Consider the following 22,368-nt stretch of genomic DNA (forward strand, 5'->3'; position numbering starts at 1 on the left):
CGTTCCCCTCGAGGACGAGCACCGCCAACATTGGTCCGACTGGATTGGGTCAATGTAGGCAATCGAGGAAGGGCACCTGTACCATCTGCTTAAGAGTTTGAACCCCTTCTCCTGAACTTGGGTAGCAGGAGACAGCGAGTGGGTCATCGCAAAACATTTGTGCCAGTCGGTAGATGAAAGGGTTCGGCCCAGGTCCTTGTCCCAGACAGCAGTATATGTTGGCGGGTCAGGGCGGAGGGTGCGCAGTAGCAAGGAGTATAAGAGAGACACCGTGTGCGTGGGGGGAACATCCTGGAGCAGGATAGAGTCCAACTCCGAAGGATCTCCTCTAACATCAGTCAACGAGGGCAGAGTGTGCATATAGGAGAGGGCCTGGCGGCGCTGCAGCCAGTTCACAAGATCACCACTGGGGGTGGCGGATGCAGGAGAAATCAACAGGGACGGGTCAGCTCGGAGAATCTGGGCCACCCGTCGATGGTCCGTCGCACTCCAGGGGCCAAATCTGGAACACGAGGCCGCCGGAGGGAATGCTGGGGATCCAAAGAAGGGTGTCATGGGGCCCTGAGGACTTGACAGACGTCCCGATTTATTCAGGCAATCCCAGACCCGCAAGGTCTGACGCGTTAAAGCGCCGAAGGAAGAAGTGTGGCCACGGAGATGCACCGGGGTCCAGGGGAGTGCCCTGAGATCGAAAGGGGCCAGAAGGTGTTCAAGTTGCACCCACAGTTTAGTTGGGGCATTGTGAAACCAATCCACTAAGCGCGTCAAGGTCGCCGCTCGATGGTAGAGAGCGAAATCTGGGATACCAGTGCCCCCTCTAGACTTTGGAAGGGTGAGAGTCGCATATTTTAAGCGGGGTCGGCTATGAAACCATACAAATCTCGAGAGCGCTTTGCGTAGCTTGTCAAAGAAGGAGGCAGGTATGTGGATAGGAAGCGCTTGAAAGAGGTATAAAAAAACGAGGTAGAACGTCCATCTTCAAAACATTGATCCTCCCAAACCAGGACAAGCGTTTCGTGGAGTAGGTAGATAGGTCAGATAGGGTTTTAGTGAAGAGAGGGGCAAAATTGTCAGCGAAGAGTCGTGTCGGGTCAGAAGGTAGCTGGACGCCCAAGTAGCGAACGGAGGAGGATCCCGTCTTAAAGGGATAAGCATCCGAGATACGCTGGAGAGTTGAGTTAGGCAGGGAGATATTTAGTATCTCCGATTTAGAGTGATTAACTTTAAAGTTGCTCACAAGGCCAAATTTGCGGAACTCGGTCAGGATCGCGGGCAGGGACTTTTGAGGAGAAGTGATATAGAGCAGTAGGTCATCGGCAAACAGTGCCAGCTTAGAATGTATGGGGCCAATGGTCAGTCCGCAAACATTGGGGTTGTTGCGAAGTGCAACGGCCAAATGTTCCATAACCAGGACATAGAGGAGCGGAGATAGGGGGCAACCCTGGCGCGTGCCGTTGTGTATGCTGAAAGCAGGGGACAGGGAACCGTTAATTCGGAGCCTAGCGGAAGGCGACTTATAGAGGGCCATAATTCTAGCTAGCATCAACGGGCCTACACCGATTTGCTCCAGGGTAAGACGTAAAAAATGCCAGTCCACGCGATCAAAGGCCTTCTCCGCGTCCACTGTCAGCATGCATAGGGGTACAGCTTGGGAGCGGGCATAATCAGTAAGCAAGAGGGTCTTCAGGGTGTTGTCCCTAGCTTCTCGGCCCTGGACAAAGCCCACTTGGTCCTTATGGATAAGGTCTGGCAATAAAGGCTTCAGTCGGGTCGCTAGGATCTTAGCATAGAGTTTAAGGTCAATTCCAATCAAAGAGATAGGCCTGTAATTGGCGCACGAGGCGGGAGTATCCATTTATTTAATCAAGAACCTACCTGACCCAAGCAAAAGGACACATTTACCCCAGTTACAAAACAATATTGTTACAATTTTTGTTAATGCAATCCAGGGAAAGGAAACAGATTTTCAAGTACCAAAATGTCTTCTCTTATATTTCTTGAACAATATCCCTTCCACAACAAAGTGTATAAAGTATGGAGTTTGAAGTGAGCGTCTGTTTTGCCCACTTACAAGGAAACCGGTTCACTTAAAGTAAATTTGTCACTCTGCCCTATCAGTGAAAAGTAACAGGTCCACCGGATACTTATCTTCTCTGTACCCCCCCTAAAATCCCATTTACTAACAGTCGAGCATGTCATCCGATCCCCACTATCTCACAAAAACAATGTTCCATCCACCTTGAGGGGTAGGCAATCAAAAGAACATGTTACTGACAGGTCCCCTTTTTAGCATGCCCCCAGCTACTTATACAAGGTGCAATCAGCACATGGGCAAATATTATTTAGGCCAGTTACACACAGTTTGAGTCTTGGCCAGTTCAGCAGGAACCAGCCGAGATTCGAACCGTTAATGGGCAGGCTGAAAGTACCAAGTTGATCAATTGATCAACTTGGGTACAACCAGCCTGCCAGATTCTCTTGCGACTATCGCTAGCGGCTACCGGCGCTAGAAATAATCACCATCTTCTCCCAGCAGAGAAGGCTTCCTCTGCCCGTCCCGAGAAGACAATTGTGGATTTCCCTGTTAGTACGGTCTGTGTTATTGGGGGGGGGGGGGAAGAGGGGTGACTTTTTCTGCAACCTGTGGTTGCAGGAAAGAAGTTTGCCCTATGTAGGGCCTGCATAAATTCTTTTTCAACATAAATATACACTTACACAAAAGAGCAGCAAATAAACAATCCTTACCTCTTCCCCTGAAAGATAATATGCAGATAACAAACCGCCTACGAAACGGATATTGACTTCAAAGACAGACACTTCTGCATTCTGCAAAATATAAAGAGCATAAATGTTATGGCATATACTGTACAGAAAGTTTAAGAGCACATTGTTCCCATCTTAAGAGATCCATCTTCTAATACCCATGCCAATTTTCACAAGTGATGTAGGGGAGTCAGTACCGCCTTTCAGTCATTTGTTTGGGAAAAAGGAGAACAGTTACAAAAGGTCAAAGAATACTGTAAAGACACAAGTTACTTAAATTTTCTCATTTTAGAGCACCTTAAGAGCAATGCTCTGGTTTCTAGCCCTGGCTTTACAATATTCACACATATTAAAACATGCTTATTTGATTTAATCTCTTTCTGCACAGCCACAGTTGTAAATCTGGTAAACATGGTTATATTCGGTTTAACATTTTGTATTGTAAATTTAAGCAGAACTACAGTATCATACATGAGTAAAGCAAAGCAAACAGCATACATTTCACAGCATAAAACATCATACTTTGTATGTATAGTACCATGAAAGCTGGATTTAGTGGGCCTTACTGTACCATCCTAAAATAATGAAATTCTGCTATACTTCTGTGCTTGTGGAAGCTCTGGAAGATGGAAGGGAGAGAAGGAAATGGGGAGGAATTAGGAGCCTGCCACAGATAGATCGAAATTTGGCAGGTTCAGCAGGGACTAGATAGATTTCGATCGATCTGTGGGAGGGCTGTTACACAGAAGTCAATCTCTCGATCGACTTCTGTACAACCAGTCCACTGGGTTCCTTTCAACCAATCACTGCTGTTGGCTATAGCTGGCAACATCATCGCATTCTGCTGGCAGGGAATCTCCAGTGTGAATAACAGTGGGAAGAATCTGCTGTTTCTGCTGGACTACTTTGTGTGTTTCTAGCAGTGATCACCACAGGCAATCACTTACTAGTTGAACTAGCTACGGGGGCTGCCGACCAGTCATTGAAGTGTACCCAGTTTGGCAGCCTTCGCAGCTCGTTGTTCACAGGTGTAAAAAACAGGTGCAGGAATCAGCAGTTGCCCATGCCAGTGTAGCCTTAAAGAGGTAAGGATGTAGAAATATAAAAGATTATGAATGCATGGAAAAACCTATGAATGACAAAAAGAAGAGTGGTAACAATGTTGCATATTGCACAATGTACCTATAAATTCCAAACCTCACCAGTCTGGAACGAGCCTTTGTAAGACTTGCAATTTGCACTATTTAAGTTTTATTATTCTCTCCCTGCTCCCAAAGGGCTTTGCTGAAGCAGGCTGTACTTTGCCTCACACCATGCAGTGGCCAGTACAACTTAATGAAATGTCACGGTGTGATATTTCAATATAGTTTGTAAAAAAAAAAATGCACCGCAATCTGCATCTTGGCACTGCAGTGATCCCACTGCACCGCACGCAGAGGCTGGTGGGAATTAGCCCTTGCTGCTTCAATAGGTCACCCATTTCCTAGGTTAGCTCCCTGCTTGAATTACTGTGCATTAAAAAGGCTGGCAGCCCGAAGTATGACAAAGGAAGAAATACAACATTTCTAAACCAGGAAAACAAATTGCATTGTCAGAAAAATATGCATGTCATCTGTGTGGCTGGGCAATATGCCCAATGTGTGTAAATGACATGATAGATGGTACAAATTCTTTGACAGATAAAAGGTAACCATACACATTTCTGAGCATTTAGCAACATAGTTGGACACAGTACCCTGTGCATTCCGTCCGCCTAAAAACACCAGGTTCTCACGCACAGGGACTAAGCACCCAGTGTGCATGAGACCTGTTTGTTTAAGTAGAACTGTAGGTAAGCGTCCACCCCCCATTTTTGATCCGGGAAAGGGAGAGTTAAAACCCATCAGAATTTGTTTTGCCATCTTTGTCCCATAGCTGCGATTTCCCTTCCTGTCCCTAAGCCAAACAGGAAGTGAGAGGAAATCCCTGCAAAGAGAATTCCTTGGAGGCTTCCATGTCCCCACTAGAAGATTTCCTTTCTATTACTTTTCTTAGGACAACCCAAAATTTGGGATTTCTTTTACTTTCAATGATCATGGTAAACAGGACAAAGAGGGTGAAACAGTCTGCCTTTAGCAAGCATTCAGTACAAAAGAGCAAAACTATGGTCGCTTTGACATAATAGATAATTTGGCACTATTTGCCATAGCTTGGCACAGGATTTTAATATCAAAATTTCTCCCTTTGCACCATTTTTATATAATTGTAGAACAGCAGCTTGATTTAGGAAAATAATACTGTGCGAATGGGATGCACCTCTGTTTGCTGCATCTTATATTGCTGCATTGGTTGGTGGAGAAGGAGAGGGCTGACATCTTCCCCCAGTCTTTCTTCCGGGTTCGCGGCTCCCGGGTGGTGAGTGGTCGGAGCCGCAAGGATTAATTAAATCTTGCTGTGAGCACAGTTTTTTAATGCACAATACCCTCGCTGCATGTAAATAAAAAATGCATATCAAATCCACAAAATACACAATACACAAAATCCCACCACAAAAAAAAAAAAAAAAAAAAATACACAAAAACACATTATAGTAATAAAACCACAAGTTAATCCAGTGGTTATTAAAACAAATCATGTGGACACACAGGATGACTCCGAGAAGGTGGAAATGATAGAGCCCTACAGATTATATAAGATGACTGGCTCTCATGGCAATCTTTGTGTAAAGCCTAGTACACACGATAAGAAATTGGGACAAAAAATAGCGCTTTGGGATCATTTCAATAATCTGATTAGTACAAATATCTCGAGAGCAAATCATGACAGTTCATGGGAAAATATCTGAGACAAGCACAAGAAATTTCTCGTGCGATAACAGAAGGAACAATTTTCATGTAATTTGTATGGTATTTGTACAAAGTCATGTGACCAAGACCACGCATGCTCGGAAATAAAAAGATAGATAACAATACAATGCATGACATCACTTCCGAAGTTCTATTGTGTCGTACGAGAATTTTCAGAACTTTAAAACCTACTGGGTTTCGATTGGTGACTATCATGCAAAAAAAAAAAAAATTATTAAAAAAAAAAAAAAAAATGGATGATCATTTGTTCGATATTCTCTCAGTGTGTAGGAGACTTTAGGCTGTCTGCTTTACAACCTCTGAAGATCTGACAGCAACCAATCCGGCTACTTTAAACGCCGCCTCAGGAGGAGGAGGCCCCTTTGCATCTCAAACTTTGACCTCAAAGACCGGTTATCTGAAGTCTATGCCTTTTGCAACACATGGTTTGGGAAACATTATAGTAGAAATGACATTGATATGATAAAACAATTCCTATCTACAGATGAAAAGCTTTTGCTTTCCAATAAAAAAATAGCATTAAACTGTAGCCATATTTACCAGTTTTCTGAAAGTCTTTCTTCTGACAAAAGATAATTGAGAGGTATAATCCAAATATAAAATTAATAGAAATGTATTGAACAACAAAGCTTTGTCATACTTCTGTAGCCTTAAAATGGATATGTATTTCCTTAAAAAGATAATGACTTTACACACAATTACTGTTATCAGTTAACAAATCTAATGATGAAACACAAGCAGGAGATGAAATACAATTACCTGCACGAAGACACGTTTGTTTTTGGTACAATCTAATGACCATGATAATGAAAATGTGTGAGTTTCAAAGATATGAATGCATTCCAATTAAGATGTACATATATAGCATATTATATGGCTTCTTTGAAACACTTAGAAAATTGTAAGATTAACTGATAAAACAAACTAAAAGTTTAGTAAACGGTCAAGCCTGGGACAAGACTACTGAAAACTTATAATTACTTTGGATTAAAGACACTCTAGGTCAGAGGTCTTCAAACTACGGCCCTCCAGCTGTTGTGGAACTACACATCCCATGAGGCATTGTAAAACTCTGACATTCACAGACATGACTAGGCATGATGGGAATTGTAGTTCCTAAACAACCAGAGGGCCATAGTATTAAGACCCCTGGTCTAGGTGGTTTAAAAAAAAAATATATAATAATTTAAACCAAAGCTCTATGTTAACATTAATATATACAGTGAATAAAAAAATAAAAAATAAAAAAAAAAAGTCTACACACACACACACACACACACACACACACACACACACACACCTTTTAAAATGTCAGGTTCCTGCGATATAAAAATTTCAGAATTTTTTTTTCACCTTTAATATGACCTATAAAACTGTACAATTCAATTTAAAAACAAACTGACATTTTTTTGGGGGGAGGGGGCAGTGAAAATAAAGACTTAAAATAATGTGGTTTCAGAAGTGTGCACACCCTTTTATAACTGTGGAGGTTGCTGTGTCCTATTCAAACTCATGTTAAATATTAACCCCAAATAAAGTTCAGCTGTTCTAGTAAGTCTTTCCTGACATTTTCTTAGTCGCATCCTACAGCAAAAGCCATGGTCCGCAGAGAGCTTCCAAAGCATCAGAGGGATCTCATAAGGTATCATTCAGGTGAAGGGTACAAAAGAATTTCCAAGGCATTAGATATTCCATGGAACACAGTGAAAACAGTCATCAAGTGGAGAAAATATGGCCTTGATATGGAATATATGGCCATAACTCCAAAAGATACATTTGGTGCAAACACTGCACATCACCAAAAGAACACCATACCCACAGTGAAGCATGGTGGTGGCAGCATCATGCTTTGGGGCTGTTTTTCCTCAGCTGGAACAGGGTCAAGATAGAGGCAATAATGAACAGTTCCAAATACCAGTCAATATTGGCACAAAACCTTCAAGCTTCTGCTAAAACACTGAACAAGAAGAGGAACTTCTTTCTGCATGACAACGACCCAAAGCATACATCCAAATCAACACAGGAATGGCTTCATCAGAAAAATATTAAAGTTTTGGAATTGCCCACACTTGAATCCAATTAAAAATCTGTGGGGTGTGGAGTGAGCTGAAGAGGGCTGTGCGCAGGAGATGCCCAGATTTGTAGTGTTTTTGCAAAGAAGAGTGGGCAAATATTGCCAAGTAAAGATGTGCCATGCTGATAAGACTCATACCCAAAAAGACTGAGTGCTGTAATAAAATCATAAGGAGCTTCAACAAAGTATTAGTTTAAGGGTGTGCACAATTATGCAACCATATTATGTTAGTTTTTTATTTTTACTTCCCTCCACCTAAAAGACTTCCAGTTGGTTGTTCAATTGAGTTGTACAGTTTATAGGTCACATTAAAGGTGGAAAAAGTTAAAAAGTGCTGAAATAATTCATCTGACTTTTTTTACCTCACAGAAACCTGACATTTTAACAGGGGTGTGTAGACTGTCTGTACGCATATACTAACACATACACACACATACAGCCTTGATAAAGTATTTATACCCCTTGCAATTTACCACATTTTGTCATGTTACAACAAAAAACATAAAATTATTTTATTGGGATTTTATGTGATGCCACAGAATTGTGAAGTGGAAGGAAAATGATAAATGGTTATCAAAATGTTTTACGGAACTTCCGGTTCCGGCGCCGAATGGAGAGGAGCTGAGAAGCCGCGGCTCCCGCCTCGCACCCCGCTAATTCAGCTTTCTATGCTGCACACCCCTCCGGTGCATCTAACCCTCACCTCCCGTGGACGGAGAGCCACACATGGACCGCTTCTTGGAGCGGCCCGTGCCGCGCACGATCCCTGCTCCCACGCCCGGGACAGAGGACACAGCACACGCTGCAGCCAATATGGCCGCCATACATGCTTCTGCTCTGCCACAGCCCTCTGCCTCCGCACAGCCGGACTAAGCCACAGCAACACCTACGGACATGCCTGACCCTGCATCACCTGCCAGCATAGCACAGGCTGTGGTAGCCCTTATGACCCCCATGCTCACTGAGGCAGTTGACAGAGCTGTTCTTAAAGGGCTAGAACACCTGCACAAAGAATTACAATCCCAGGCTCAGAGGATTACCCATACTGAGGAGAGAATCTCTCATATTGAAGATGATGCTGATGCCACTGCTGCGACCTTAGCCAGAATGTCTGTGATCCAAAAGGAACTCTAGGCCAAAGTGGATGACCTGGAGAACCGCTCTCGTCGCAACAATTTGCGCATTATTGGTATTCCGGAGTCCTATACCGCTTCCTCCCTGGCTACCATCTGCGCCACCACCATTCCAGAACAGCTGGGCTTGCGCACCCCTTGCATGGTTGAGAGGGCACATCGCATTGGTCAGCAAAGTGACTCGCGCACCAAACCGCGGCCCGTTATTGTCCGATACTTGAACTATGTGGATAAGCATGCGATACTTCAAAAATTTCGCAGGAATCGCAACCTAACTCTAGATGAACATCCCCTGCTTATTTTTGCCGACTATTCAGTAGACGTCATGCAGCAACGCAAGGCCTTCTCTACGATCTGCTCCTCTCTCCATGCACAGCAAATCAAGTTTACGCTCGCATACCCAGCTATCCTACATGTCCAGCTAGCCTCGGGTGAACGGGCTTCTTTCTCTTCCCCATCTGAAGCTGAACAGTACTTCAACACGCCGCAACAAACAGACATGGATCAAGATAATGGCTCCGCGTCATCTGACTTCCCTCCTCTCGGGAGGCCTCCACACTCCTCTAAACAGCTATACAGCCCCCAGAAGCCGCCATTCAAGAGAGTTCAGGTTGGCAATTCCCGTGAACATAGACGCTGACTCACTGTCCTATACCACTGAAGTTATTTCAAATCCTCTGCCCATGATTACCTGAGATGCCTTTAGATTTACTATTGGACGGTTTGCTACTTATGCCATTGTTGACCTCTCCCTGAGATCGGGGTCTATCTTTAATATGCGGTTATATCAGTTTTAGGATCATCTGTTACTCGGGCCCCCTTTGCCTTCTTCTCTCCCTCCCTCACCCTCTCTCCTTCTTAGTCCCACCCCTCTGCCCTCTTCTCCCTCTCCATCCCCTCTACTGCCCTCTGTCACCCCCCTTCCCTCTGCCCCCTCCCCACCCTCCCATCCCTCCTTTCCCTCATCCGACGGAGGGGTATCCCCTCTGCTTCCGGGGGATGCGCCTTTGGCGGTGGCTTCATAGGTGGTGACTCCATGAGGAAAAAAGTGAAGTTGCTAGATTTGTTTTACTGGAGGCTGTACCTCCATACTGGGGTTCTTACTGGTATCTGTTTTTTTAACATTCATTTTATATACTTGACTTTAGGTAACGTTTCCTTCCTGGGTGGCTCCGGATCCGATGGGGCGATGCCTGTGGTGCGCCTGTATTCTACAGAGACTGCTACTTCTTACTCAATACTTCGGTCATGGCTCCCTCGGATGATGGACATCACCTAAAGGTAGTTTCTTGGAATGTAAAGGGGCTGCGCTCCCCCCATAAACGTATGCAGATTTTGAGGCACCTCAAGCATCTGCGGGCAGATGTGGCTCTTCTACAGGAGACACATCTGGCCGCGGAGGACTTCTTTCGGATGCAGAAATTGTGGGTGGGAAAGGTTTATGGCTCGCCAGCCGTGGGTAGGAAGGCAGGAGTAATAGTGTTGATTCATAGAAGACTCTCACACTCCCTTAGAGCCCTTGACGCTGACTCATGCGGGCGTAGGATTACACTTCACCTAACGGTGGCCTCTAGGGACATCGCCATCTCCAACGTTTATGCTCCAACTTCCCCAAACCAACTCTTTTTTAGAGACCTCACTACTTGGGCCTTACAGGTTGCTGAACCGCTACACCTGATTGGAGGAGACTTTAATTCGGTCATGAACGTCTCGGAAGATCGTAGCCACACACTTAGACAGTCAACACAGTCTGACGACCCCTCCACCCCCCTAGCCCAGGCCATTTCTTCACTTCGGCTCACGGATATCTGGCGCCTCACACACCCTACAGATAGGGACTTCACCTTCTTTTCGGCACCCCACGCGTCCTTTTCTCGCATCGATTATATTTTCTGTTCCCCGGACTTGCTCCCTTTCATCACTGACCCAGTTATCGCTGACATGGCTATTTCTGATCACTCCCCTGTTACGGCCCAAATTGATGGTATTCTCTCCCCAAGGGTCTCTGCCCCCTGGCGTTTTCCAGCGTACTTAATGAAAAGTGAGGACTTCAAACATATGCTACGTACATCCTGGGAGGAATACGTCCTCAATAACCGCATCCACCAATCCACTCCCAACCTCTTCTGGGAAGCGGGGAAGGCTTTCCTCCGGGGTCGTGTTATTTCCTACACTGCTCAACTCAAAAAACAGAATCGCAGACAATACATGATAGCTAGTGACTCCCTTCGTAAAGCACACCAGGCTCTCTCCCTACACCGCACCCCCTCGAACATTCGGGCATGGCAGGCGGCCAAGCGTGCGTTCGACCATTGGTCTGCCCAGGCGGAATTGGTCCACCACTCCCACTTTACGCTACAGCTACACAGGTATGGTAACAAAGCTAGTAGACTCCTGGCGAGACTAAGTAAGGGAGCGCACAAACCTACATACATTGGTGCACTCCGTACCCCCAGCGGTACTATTACTAACGCTCCCACGGAGATCGAAGCCCTTCTTACTGACTACTACACTGCCCTCTACTCAGAAGATCCCATAGATAGGGAGGCGGCCTTAAAGCTCCTAGGGGGCTTACAACTCCCCCGGCTACGCGCAGAACACCTGGAACAGCTAAATGCCCCTATATCTTCCACTGAGGTCCTCACCACGATTAAATCCCTTTCTTCTGGGAAGGCCCCGGGCCCAGATGGATTCTCCTCTGAATTTTATAAACTTACTGCAGATTTTCTCCGTGACACCCTCTGCTCAGTTTACCAACATATATGGGAGGGGGGGCCCTATTTACCCACGGGATCCAGAGCTCATATTAAGCTTCTAGAGAAGAAAGGTAAAGACCCACTGCTCCCGGGATCGTACAGACCCATTTCCCTCATAAATGTGGATGCAAAAATTCTTTCTAAAATCATAGCTTCTAGACTAGCTCCCATCCTTCCGTCCCTCCTACACCAAGCCCAATCAGGGTTTGTCCAAGGTCGGTCTGCTACCCTCAATCTACGCAAGGTCCTCCTCGCTCTAGACTATGCCAAATCTCACTCTGACGCTGACACTGCCATCATTTCTCTAGATGCCGAAAAGGCTTTTGACAATATTAGCTTTGCCTGGTTATTTATGGTCATGCAGTCTCTAGGATTTACAGGACCCATACTACAATTCGTCAAATCGATGTACTCATCCCCCTCGGCACGTATCGTTACGCCTTCCTTTACTTCCCCTGATATCCCGCTCAACAAAGGCACTAGACAGGGATGCCTCCTTTCCCCTCTCCTCTTCAACATGGCTATCGAGCCTCTCTCGCGATTTTTGAACTCGGATTCAGGGGTTAGCGGTATTCGCGTAGGAGACCAGCTGTTTCGGTCGGCTCTTTTCGCCGATGACATCCTGCTTTTTTCTACGTCGCCTTCCTCAGACATTACACTACTCAGGGACGTATTTTCAACTTTTCGCAAGTGCACGGGGTTGCGCATCAATTTTGATAAGAGTGAAATCCTGCCTCTCAACACTCGGCTGGCCAGCTCCTGGATAGGCTCGTCACCGTTATTGGTGGCAAATCACCACATTACGTATTTGGGAGTTAAGATAGGAAGGGACCCCTCATCACTATATTCTCTCAACTATCCCCCAATTCTCAACAAAATGGTGCAGGAGATGGAAGCCTGGGCGGATCTCCCCCTCTCGCTCTTTGGGAGATGCCACCTTTTTCAAATGGTATCCTTCCCGAAACTACTGTACCCCTTACAGACTCTCCCACTATTACTGAAACATTATGATGTACGCAGGTTACACTCTGCCCTCCAGAAATTTCTATGGAGGGGGAAGAAACCTCGTATCTCCTTGAAAAAACTTTCTCTCCCGAAGGGCGAGGGGGGAGCTGGGCTGCCAAACATCAGACTGTACAACCTCTCCTGCCTCCTGCGACAAGGTATTGACTGGCTGGTCGCTAAAAACCGTTACTCCAACTATCAATTAGAATCAGCACTGGTGGCACCCTTTAACTTGCAAGCGATTCTCCACACAAGACCTTCTGCTTTACCACATCTCCTGGGGAAGAATGTACTCATTAGGGACACAGTGATTGCCTGGAGAGAAATGAGGAAGCTCATGGACCTTCCCTCCATGATATCTCCCCACCTACCTATCACTGGTAATCCGATGTTCCTCCCATCCACGGACTGTAACACTTTCAAAAAATGGGCCTCTCTGGGACTAACCTCTGTTTCAAGAATGATAGACCACAAGTCGGGCTCTCCTCTCCCGTTTGCTGCTATCGCGCGGCAATACTCCCTACCGCCCTCACACGTGTTCCAATATCACCAACTGTGCAGCTACATTAGGGCCTGCTCCCACCCGGACAAGAACCCTTGTCAACGCTCACCTATTGACACCCTCATTGATCAAGACTCTTACTCTATTTCGGAGATCTACCATAAACTAGTGGCCCACCAAGCATCCAAATACGGCACAATCCCTTTTAAACCATGGTCACCCGTCCTAAATTCCCTGGAAGCACAGGAACAAATCCTCCTGGGCTACAAGAAAATTCGCTCCCTGGTCCTCAACGAAACCTGGCGTGAAACCCAATTCCGGATAGCACATAGAGCTTACTTTCCCTTTCGCCATGACAAACTGGACCCCTCTTCAGCCACCTGCTCATGGTGTAATACTCCTCGGCCAACCCTTTTTCACAGACTGTGGGAATGCCCCCCTATCGCTACATTTTGGGATCAAGTACTGCGCTATATCTCCAAAGTCACATCTCTATGTCTCCCGACAGAACCACTTTTATGCCTTTTTAGCTATGATATGTCGACGGCCAAATCTTCCTCGGGAACTATCACGCCAACTCCGCAGTGGGCTCATATCTGTCTTCTTGCGGCTCGCAGAGCTATAATGCAATCCTGGATCCATCCTGCCCCCCCACAGCTGGCGCTAGTTAAACAGGCTCTTCTCAAACTTTTCCTACTGGAAAAAACTGACTCCATGACCCAGCCATCTGGAAACATGAAGAAATTTGAACGCAGATGGCGTCAGTTCATGGACTACTCTCTTCCCTCAGAGGAGCTTTCTCTTCACACATCCTCCTTCGCATTCAGTAACTGGAACACCCGCATGGACTTTGCAAGCACTCAGAATATAACAGGGTCTACTTCTCTACCTTAAGCCCCTGCCATACGGAACCCCTGTTGCATTCCATTATCCTCTTATACATTACCAATTATTTCATCGCTACCAGTCTCATGTTTGGCAGTCTATTCGTGCCTACCCAGCATCTTACTTCCCTCATTAACCCAGATACCACGTACTTTACTCGTTCAGTGTTCCTTAATTTGTTTTGTACCGATTTATGCTTACCCCATTGCGCCGGGGGGCATTCGGTCCCTAGGCCAACTGTACCATGTGTATTAACCATGCTGTTTTATATCTTTTATACCCTTTGTAAAAAGAGTTCGATCTCATGTTTATGTTTATATGTATTTTTCTACAAATCTCAATAAATATAGTATAAAAAAAAAATGTTTTACAAATGAATGTGTAAAGTGTGTCGTGCATTTTATATTCAGCCCCCGAGTCAATACTTTGTAGACCCACCTTTTGCTGCAATTACAGCTGCAAGTCTTTTTGGAGGATGTCTCTACCAGCTTTGCACATTCTTCTTTGCAAAATAGCTGAAGCTCTGTCAGATTGGATGGAAAACGTCTGAACAGCAATTTTCAAGTCTTGTAACAGATTCTCAACTGGATTTAGGTCTGGACTTTGACTGGGCCATTCTAACACAGAAATATGCTTTGTTTTTAACCATTCCATTGTAGCTCTGGCTGTATGTTTAGGGTCGTTGTCCTGCTGGAAGGTGAACTTCCGCCCCAGTCTCAAGTTTTTTTGCAGACTCTTAACAAAATTTCTTCTAATTGCCCTGTACTTGGCTCCATCCAGCTTCTCATCAACTCTGACCAGCTTCTCTGTCCCTGCTTAAGATAAGCATTCCCACAACATGATGCTGCCACCACCATGTTTCACAGTGGGGAATGTGTGTTCAGGGCAATGTACTGTGTTAGTTTTCTGCCACACAGAATTTTGCTTTTAGGCCAAAAAGTTCAATTTTGGTCTCTCCTGACCAGAGCACCTTCTCCCACGCGTGTGCTGTGGATTTTATGTGATAGGTCAACACAAATACATTTACGTTTTTGGCTGTAACATAACAAAATGTGGATTTCAAGGGGTATGAATACAAAGTAACGTACCCATACATCGCTGCCTGCTTCCGGGTTTAGGGAATGCGCATACGATTCCCCCACTGTGGATTGTACCTGCTGATTGGCTGCGTACATTTACAGCCCAGAGCTGTGTAAGCAATCAAAACAGAGCTCTGTACAGAGGTAACAAGCATGGTTTCTCATCCCTGCAAAGAAAGGATGAGAAACGAAGTTTTTTTTTTATTAAAAGCAGCAAACTTTTCACACATTACACATTGATAGGCACACATTTAACCCCTTGATCGCCCTAGATGTTAATGCCTTCCCAGCCAGTGTCATTAGTACAGTTACAGTGTATAGTATTATCACTGATCACTGTATTAATGTCACTGGTGAGGTCAGTGGCAGTTCCCTCCAGCATCAGTTTGTGACAGATTGTGCACCGCACCATCGCTGTCCCATTAGTCACTGATCACCGCCATTAGTAGTAAAAAAAATAAATAAAAATTCCAGTATATTCACCAAAGCTTGTAGGCGCTATAAAACTTTCACACAAACCAATCAATATACACCCATTAGGATTTTTTTTCCCAAAGACGTGTAGCAAAACACATTTTAGCTAAAATTCATGAGGAAATTTTATTTTGCTTTATTGGATATGTTTTCTAGCAGAAAGTAAATGTTTTTTTTCCCAGAATTCCTTTTTTTTTTTCCTGTTTATATCACAAAAAACCCAGTGGTGATCAAATACCACCAAAAGAAAGTTCCATTATGTAAATGACCGTGGAATTACCAGGTAAAGTAGCACAGTGCTAAATAACAATGGCCTTGTCATGAAGGGGGTTAAATCTTCCAAAGGTGAAGCCATTAAAGTATAACTAAAGGCAAAATCTTTAGTTACGTTTTGGATGGAGTGGAGAGGTATTAGAATACCTGTGTCAGCGTTTTATTGTTTTCTGTGCCCCTGGTAAGGAGGAACCCTCTATTCTGTTTACCATTAACAAAAGTGAAAATAATTAGTATTTTTGTAATAAAACTATATTGGATTTTAAACGGTCTGATATGTGTCTATTGGTACCAAGAAAATTTAGCCTGTCTTTCCTTTTTTGTGTATTCTTATCAGGGCTGTGGAGTTGGAGTCGGAGGAAATTTTGGGTACCTGAAGTCGGCAAACAATGCACAGACTCCTACTAAATTTAGATTGGAATTAAAAAAAAAAAAGTTTAAATGTCCTAAATTCACAAAAAGTTATAATTAATGACTTAGTATAAGGAAACTTCTAATTGGGGAGGCCAAATGTAAAAAGGAAGAACTACAGAAAGTTCTGAAAGGATGTTTTGTCTTCCTTAAAATGGATGCATGCACACGTCACAGAGTCAATTATTTTGCTATTAATGTTAGATTTGTGGATGAAAAAAACAAAACAATAACACGGACCCTCGGATTAAAGGACACTCAGGCACATCACACCAGTGATTACCTTCAGAAGTTAGTGGAGGGTGTTCTAGAAGATTTTGAAATTACAAAAGCAACAGATTTTGTGTGTTGTGACAGATAACGCTTCTAACATGTTGAGCACAATTGAGAAGATGAACGCAGATGAAGGTATCAAACAGATATTAGAGTTAGAGGAAGACAGCTCTGCAAGTATTGGAGAAAGTTTAGAAACTGAAGAGAATGCTGACATTTTTTTAGACAACTTTGTTGAAGAAGCATTGAAGCTTGTTACTATTCATCATATGCGATGTGTTGTTCATACACTGCAACTTGCCATAAGAGATGGATTAAAAGATCGCCATGCAGCTACACTAATTGGCAAATTACGGCAAGTAACTGTTGCAGCCAGGGCCCCGAAAACAGATGCAATTTTGAAAAGACGTGCAGGAAAAGGAGCCATTTTGGATCAAACAACTCGCTGGGGAAGCACTTATTTAATGGTGAAGCGTTTGCTTGAACTTAGACTTCATAGAAGAAATGGACAATGAAAATCTTGCATTAACTGAAAGCCAGTAGACACAAACAAAAGAGCTGGAGAACCTTGTTTCTCACCCCTTCACTGTCACCAAGAGGTTGCAATGTGACGATCTAAACCCCGGGTAAATTCCTTTTGGAATAGAAGAGCCTGTTATATCGCCTGAACAAAAATGCAGGGTTAATAGCTGAGGGCATTGCATCTTCAATGATGAAAAGAGAGTCTCTTGCTGGAAAATGAAATCTGGTTAGCGGCTATTTATGTCAACCCAATGAGCCGACTTTTGTTGAACAGTGAACAGACTGCTACTGGGAAAAAGGCCCTCTATGATGTAGCAGTTCGCATGAAGGGATTACGACCTGAAATACTTCCAGAGGATAAAGTTCTATTAAGCAATAGTGGTAACTCAGGATCATCTTCTTCAAACCAAGAATTAGACTTTGATTCCTTCTTAGACAAAATGGAAGTTGCTAAAGGAAATTGACGTCGCATAAGCGTTACAGAACCGGTAAATGTCCAAATAAAAAAATTCCAACAGGAGTTTTATAAAGCACTAAAATAAGTTGAAAAGTATGATCGCTCATCAAAACTTACTGTTGAAGAAGCCATCCTTGTTTATCCAGAGATCATTAGTGATGTGGCCAGAATAGTTACTGCAATGCCACCCACCCAAGTCAGTATCGAAATATTAATACATATTTAATACAGAGGAGTCGGAGTTGGGGAGTCGTATTCGGAAGTACAAAAAACTGAGGAGTCGGAGTTGGAACATTTATCTACCGACTCCACAGCCCTGATTCTTATAAGTAAAACTAAAGCCCACATTTTGTGCTGTCCCCAGAAAAGTAATAGAGGGGAAATCTTCCAACGGGGACACTTGTTCCGGTAACCAGGATTCCCTCACGTCGGAAAAATTTCAGCTCATTTCCTGTTTTGGCTATGTGACAGGAAGTAAAGCAAAATCTCCCAATGGCCACAGATGGTAAAAAAAAACCCTTACTATACCCAAAACGAAAAAGTTTAGTCTTGGGTTCTAATTTAAAAGAAAACCAATCTCCCTTAAACAAGGCTTTCCATACCTTGTCAAAGCTTCTCATACAAACAATTTTCTAAAAAGCATTAAAAATCGCTGTAAACTATTTTTAAAAAGCTGAAACTATTTAGCACCATAATTACATTAATTACAACTTTTTTTTATTCAAGACACTTTAAAAGTTTTACTCTTAAAATCTTTTTATTTTGCCCCAAGTGACTTCAAAGCTTCCAGCTCTGCACTGTTCTGGAGCCAAAGGCACTACGACATTCCCTCTGGTATTACTTCAAAGCGCAGTCTTGCCTGGCTTACCTACTGGTTAAGAAATCTGATTAGGTTATGCATATGAATCACAGCAATATCTAATCCAGCCAGTGGCATCAGAACTAAACTCATGTCTTAGTACTGTAATCGGGCAGACATGTCAAGTTTGAAAAAGCAGAAAGGTTGAAATAAAACCACATTAAAAAAGGGATAGAAGCTTGAGCAGCTTTTAAATTGCAATCTTAAAACACATTAGCTTTTCACAACATCCAGAGAATCCCAAGCAAATCTGCAAATAAAACTTACTTCTGTCTTTTCTCATCTATGATGTGAGACTTGTTATCACAGAGCCAAGCAAGTTTGCAAAAAACCTCTTACTCCAGACTTATCCTTTCCCTGTGATCTGAGAACTGTCATCACACAGTTCCAGGCCAAAATAAACATTGCTTTGTTTAGATTGAGTGGTCTGTATCCACATGGCAGGACTGACAACCACAAGAAAGATTTGAGGGATCCCTCTAAACTGGCTAGGATCACAAAGGATGACTGGCTTAGCCAAGCTCCAAACTATTGTAGCTACTCATCTGTTTGTTCAGTAATTACATACATTCCCTTGGAGCAAAGTGTGGTACCACAAGTCATTTCTGGCTCCTGGAACTGAAGAGACTGCAAACATCTGTGAAACAGTATAACGCACAACAAAAGTTCATCAATTCTTCATAGAAATTATAAAGATCAACTACGTTTTTGACATCCAAGTCCCTTGCTATAAACAGATTCCGACTTTAAAGTGGAATTTAAATTCTGTGTACCTATAGGTAAACTGTATTATAGGCTTATTATATCTCCTAAACTTGCGCTGTCTACGAGATAATCACAACACCCAGCCAGTGATGCCCCCGGCGAATGCACTGTGAAGGGACGGCATACCATTCCAGAGCTGAAGGCTCCTGCGTGCAAGCATGGCGGTGACGTCATCATGGCCCTGGCCAGTCATACAGCTGGAGCCCACAAACCCAGAAGGCAGCGTCAGGGAGCCATGACAGTGCTGTGCTGGAGGGCTCTGTGTACAGGAAAGTGTCATAATGTGCCAATATGCAGTGCATGCTAGTACATTAATTAGGACTTCAACCTGCAGGGGAGCCCATTGCTTTTTATTTTTTTGGCGGCTACTACCGCTGTAAGGGCCCATTCACACTACGCATAGCCTTTAAAAAACACATGCACAAATGCAACAGTACCATTCTTGAAACGCTGCTAAAGCTCTTCAAAAGAGACACAGTAATAAAATAAATTAACCACCTCCTTCCCATCATAGGGAGTACCCGTACCCCTCTAGCTGCAGGTATCATCCTGGAATTATTATTTTATTTTTTATTTTGTAATATAAAAGCTATTCTAGTGGGTAATTAGCCGCTGGGTTGCTTTTACAGGCAACAGGGAGGGGTAGTCTTCCCCTGGCTTTCCATAAAGGATTTTGGAGACCAGATCATCTCCGATCACCTCTATGGTATTAGGAACAGGAAGGGACCTGTATTTTGTCACTGGTTCCAGTCTGTTTTACAAGCCATTACTAGCTTGTACAAGCATCGGTTCAGACCGATCTTGGTCAGATCGGACGCAGTTAAGGGCAGAGGTGATATCTAGGGTCTGATAGGTCTTCTTTACTAGGATATCTGGGGTCTGTCACTGCTGATTGTGGTCACATGGGATGTTGTAAGAAAAGAAAAAAAATGTAACGCGCCCCATCCTCTCGTGCTTGCACACAACGCGTTGGTCCTCCACACAGAAGTAAACTGCGATCACATCATACATGGTGGTATCATGTCGAATGTCCAAGCGAGAGCAATAAATGTAGACCCAGACCTCCTGTTAGATAAGAGTTTATAGAGTTTAAGTTTAGCTCTGATGGGGTATACTAGTGACATTATTGCCAGGCAGGAAGAGAGCCAGACATGGCCATTCAACATATTTTATACTCAATATTCTACCAGAGGCTGTAGTTCTGCAGAACCGCAAATACTTGAAATAGAGGAAATACAAATTACTGTACTTTTATATACTGTATTTAAACTTATTTTAGAACAGTATCTCTCAGTTAGGGCTTATTCACAGCCTATGTGTTAGGCTGTGCTGTCCCAACCCATAAATTATTCAGTTTATCTTATGTCCGATTAGGTAGGAAGTGCTAGACTTTTTTCAGATCAGCAAGTTGCAACACAGTACACTGCATCACGACTCTCTGAAATAAAATAAAAAAATAAAGTTGATAAAAAAAGTATACAGTGTGATGTGTTATTTCCAACACATCTGCACCGCTCTCTTCACAGGGCAACCAAAGTTTAACAGGGATTCTGGTGTTACCAAGCCCTGAAAAACCAAATTGCACTTCTGCACTCTAAACTTGTAGGACTTTACTACAAGATTAACCACTTAAGCCCCGGAGGATTTGGCTGCTCAAAGACCAGGGCCTATTTTGCAATTCGGCACTGTGTGACTGTAACGGACAATTGCGTGGTCATGCGACGCTGTACCAAATTAAATTGACATCCTTTTTTTCCCACAAACAGAGCTTTCTTTTGGTGGTATTTTATCACCTGTGCGATTTTTATTTTTTGCGCTATAAACAAAAAAAGAGCGACTATTTTGAAAAAATAATATTTTCACATTTTTTTATATGAAATCCCCCCCCCCCCAAAAAAAATTTAAAAATCAAAATTTAAAATTTTAGGCCAATTTGTTTACTGCTACATATTTTTGGCAAAAAAAAAATTGCAATAAGCGTATTTTGATTGGTTTGCGCAAAAGTTATTGCCTTTACTAAGTACGGGAAAGATTGTCATTTTTATTGTTTTTTTTTTTAAACTAGTAATGGCGGCGATCTGCGATTTTTTTGGCGGGACTGCGACATTGCGGCGGACAGATCAGACCCTTGACTGACATTTTTGACACTTTTGGGGGTACCAGTGACATTACTACAGTAATCAGTGCTATACATATGCACCGTTACTGTAAAAATGACACTGGCATGGAATGGGTTAACTTCATTGGTGATCAGTGGGTTAAATGTATCCCTAGGGGCGTGATTCTAACTGTGGGGGGGCGTGGCTTGTGATGTAACCACAGAGACATACAATCCTACATAGTAGGATTGTATAGTTTCTGCAGTTACATCATGGAGAATGACAAACGGCTGTGTTTACATCAGCCGTCTGCCTTTCTCCCTCTCCAGCGGGGATCACGATAGGCCAGCGGACATCGAAGCCTCTGGTCACTCGCGCGGGGATGTCAGGGAACGAGCGGGAGCGCGCCTACGGCGGCACGCACTTGCCCCCGTAGAAGCTCGTGGGCTAGTGACGTACCCCCACGTCACTTTGCCCAGCAGCGGCTGCCTGCTGCAGTATATCTGCGGTGGGCGGTCGTTATGTGGTTAAATGCTTTTTAAGTGCAGTGGCTGGGGATACTGTAAAAAAAAAGCTTGGGACCTAAAGTCGACCTTGCAAACAAAAGGTTTTACGAGCACATTTAACAGCTAGCCAGCAAAAACCCAAATTACACCAATAATCAGAGTTAAACACAGAGGTATTGGTTGCACAACATTTGCAAATGTGAAAGCCGCACCGCCCCATTAAGGCCCCTCTGTAAAGTGTGGTACTAACTATCTTTGGTAGCCTCCATTCTGGAGCACATACACCAATCAGCCTAGGTTTCTCACCACTAACCGATGAAGTGAACACCATTAAAAATCTCATTAGAATGGCAGATGAAAGTCTATGGGCTATATTGGGCAGCAAATAAATATGTTGTCCATTCATTTGATCAGTTGAAAGCAGAAAAAAATGGGCATCTCAGTTTGTTGCATATGGGGTTGCACAGGTTGTCCATGGTGACCCATGTCTACAGCCAAAAGTGCCTACAATCGGCACGTGAGCCTCAGAACAGGACCACAGAGCAATGGAACAAAGTGGCTTGGTCTGATGCAAGCCGGCAGAGGCCGTGTTTTGCTTTGGGTAATCTGCTGGGAAACCTTAGTTCTGTCATTCATGTGAATGTTACTTTGACGTATACCACCTACCCAAATATAGTTTGTGACCA

The 22,368-nt window shown here is 43.8% G+C and overlaps 1 protein-coding gene across 1 annotated transcript in view; it reads right to left on the minus strand.

Annotated features, from left to right (window-relative positions):
• MAN1A1 (mannosidase alpha class 1A member 1) overlaps positions 1 to 22,368 on the minus strand; it is a 357,303-nt gene that overhangs the window by 183,787 nt on the left and 151,148 nt on the right. The window contains exon 4 of the mRNA XM_082252272.1: positions 2,746 to 2,826. Coding sequence (XP_082108398.1) covers positions 2,746 to 2,826 — 81 coding nt within the window. The remainder of the gene's footprint in view (positions 1 to 2,745; positions 2,827 to 22,368) is intronic.

Source organism: Pelophylax lessonae, assembly GCF_965119305.1.
Source record: "Pelophylax lessonae genome assembly, chromosome: 3".
NCBI classification, from domain to species: Eukaryota; Metazoa; Chordata; class Amphibia; order Anura; family Ranidae; genus Pelophylax; species Pelophylax lessonae.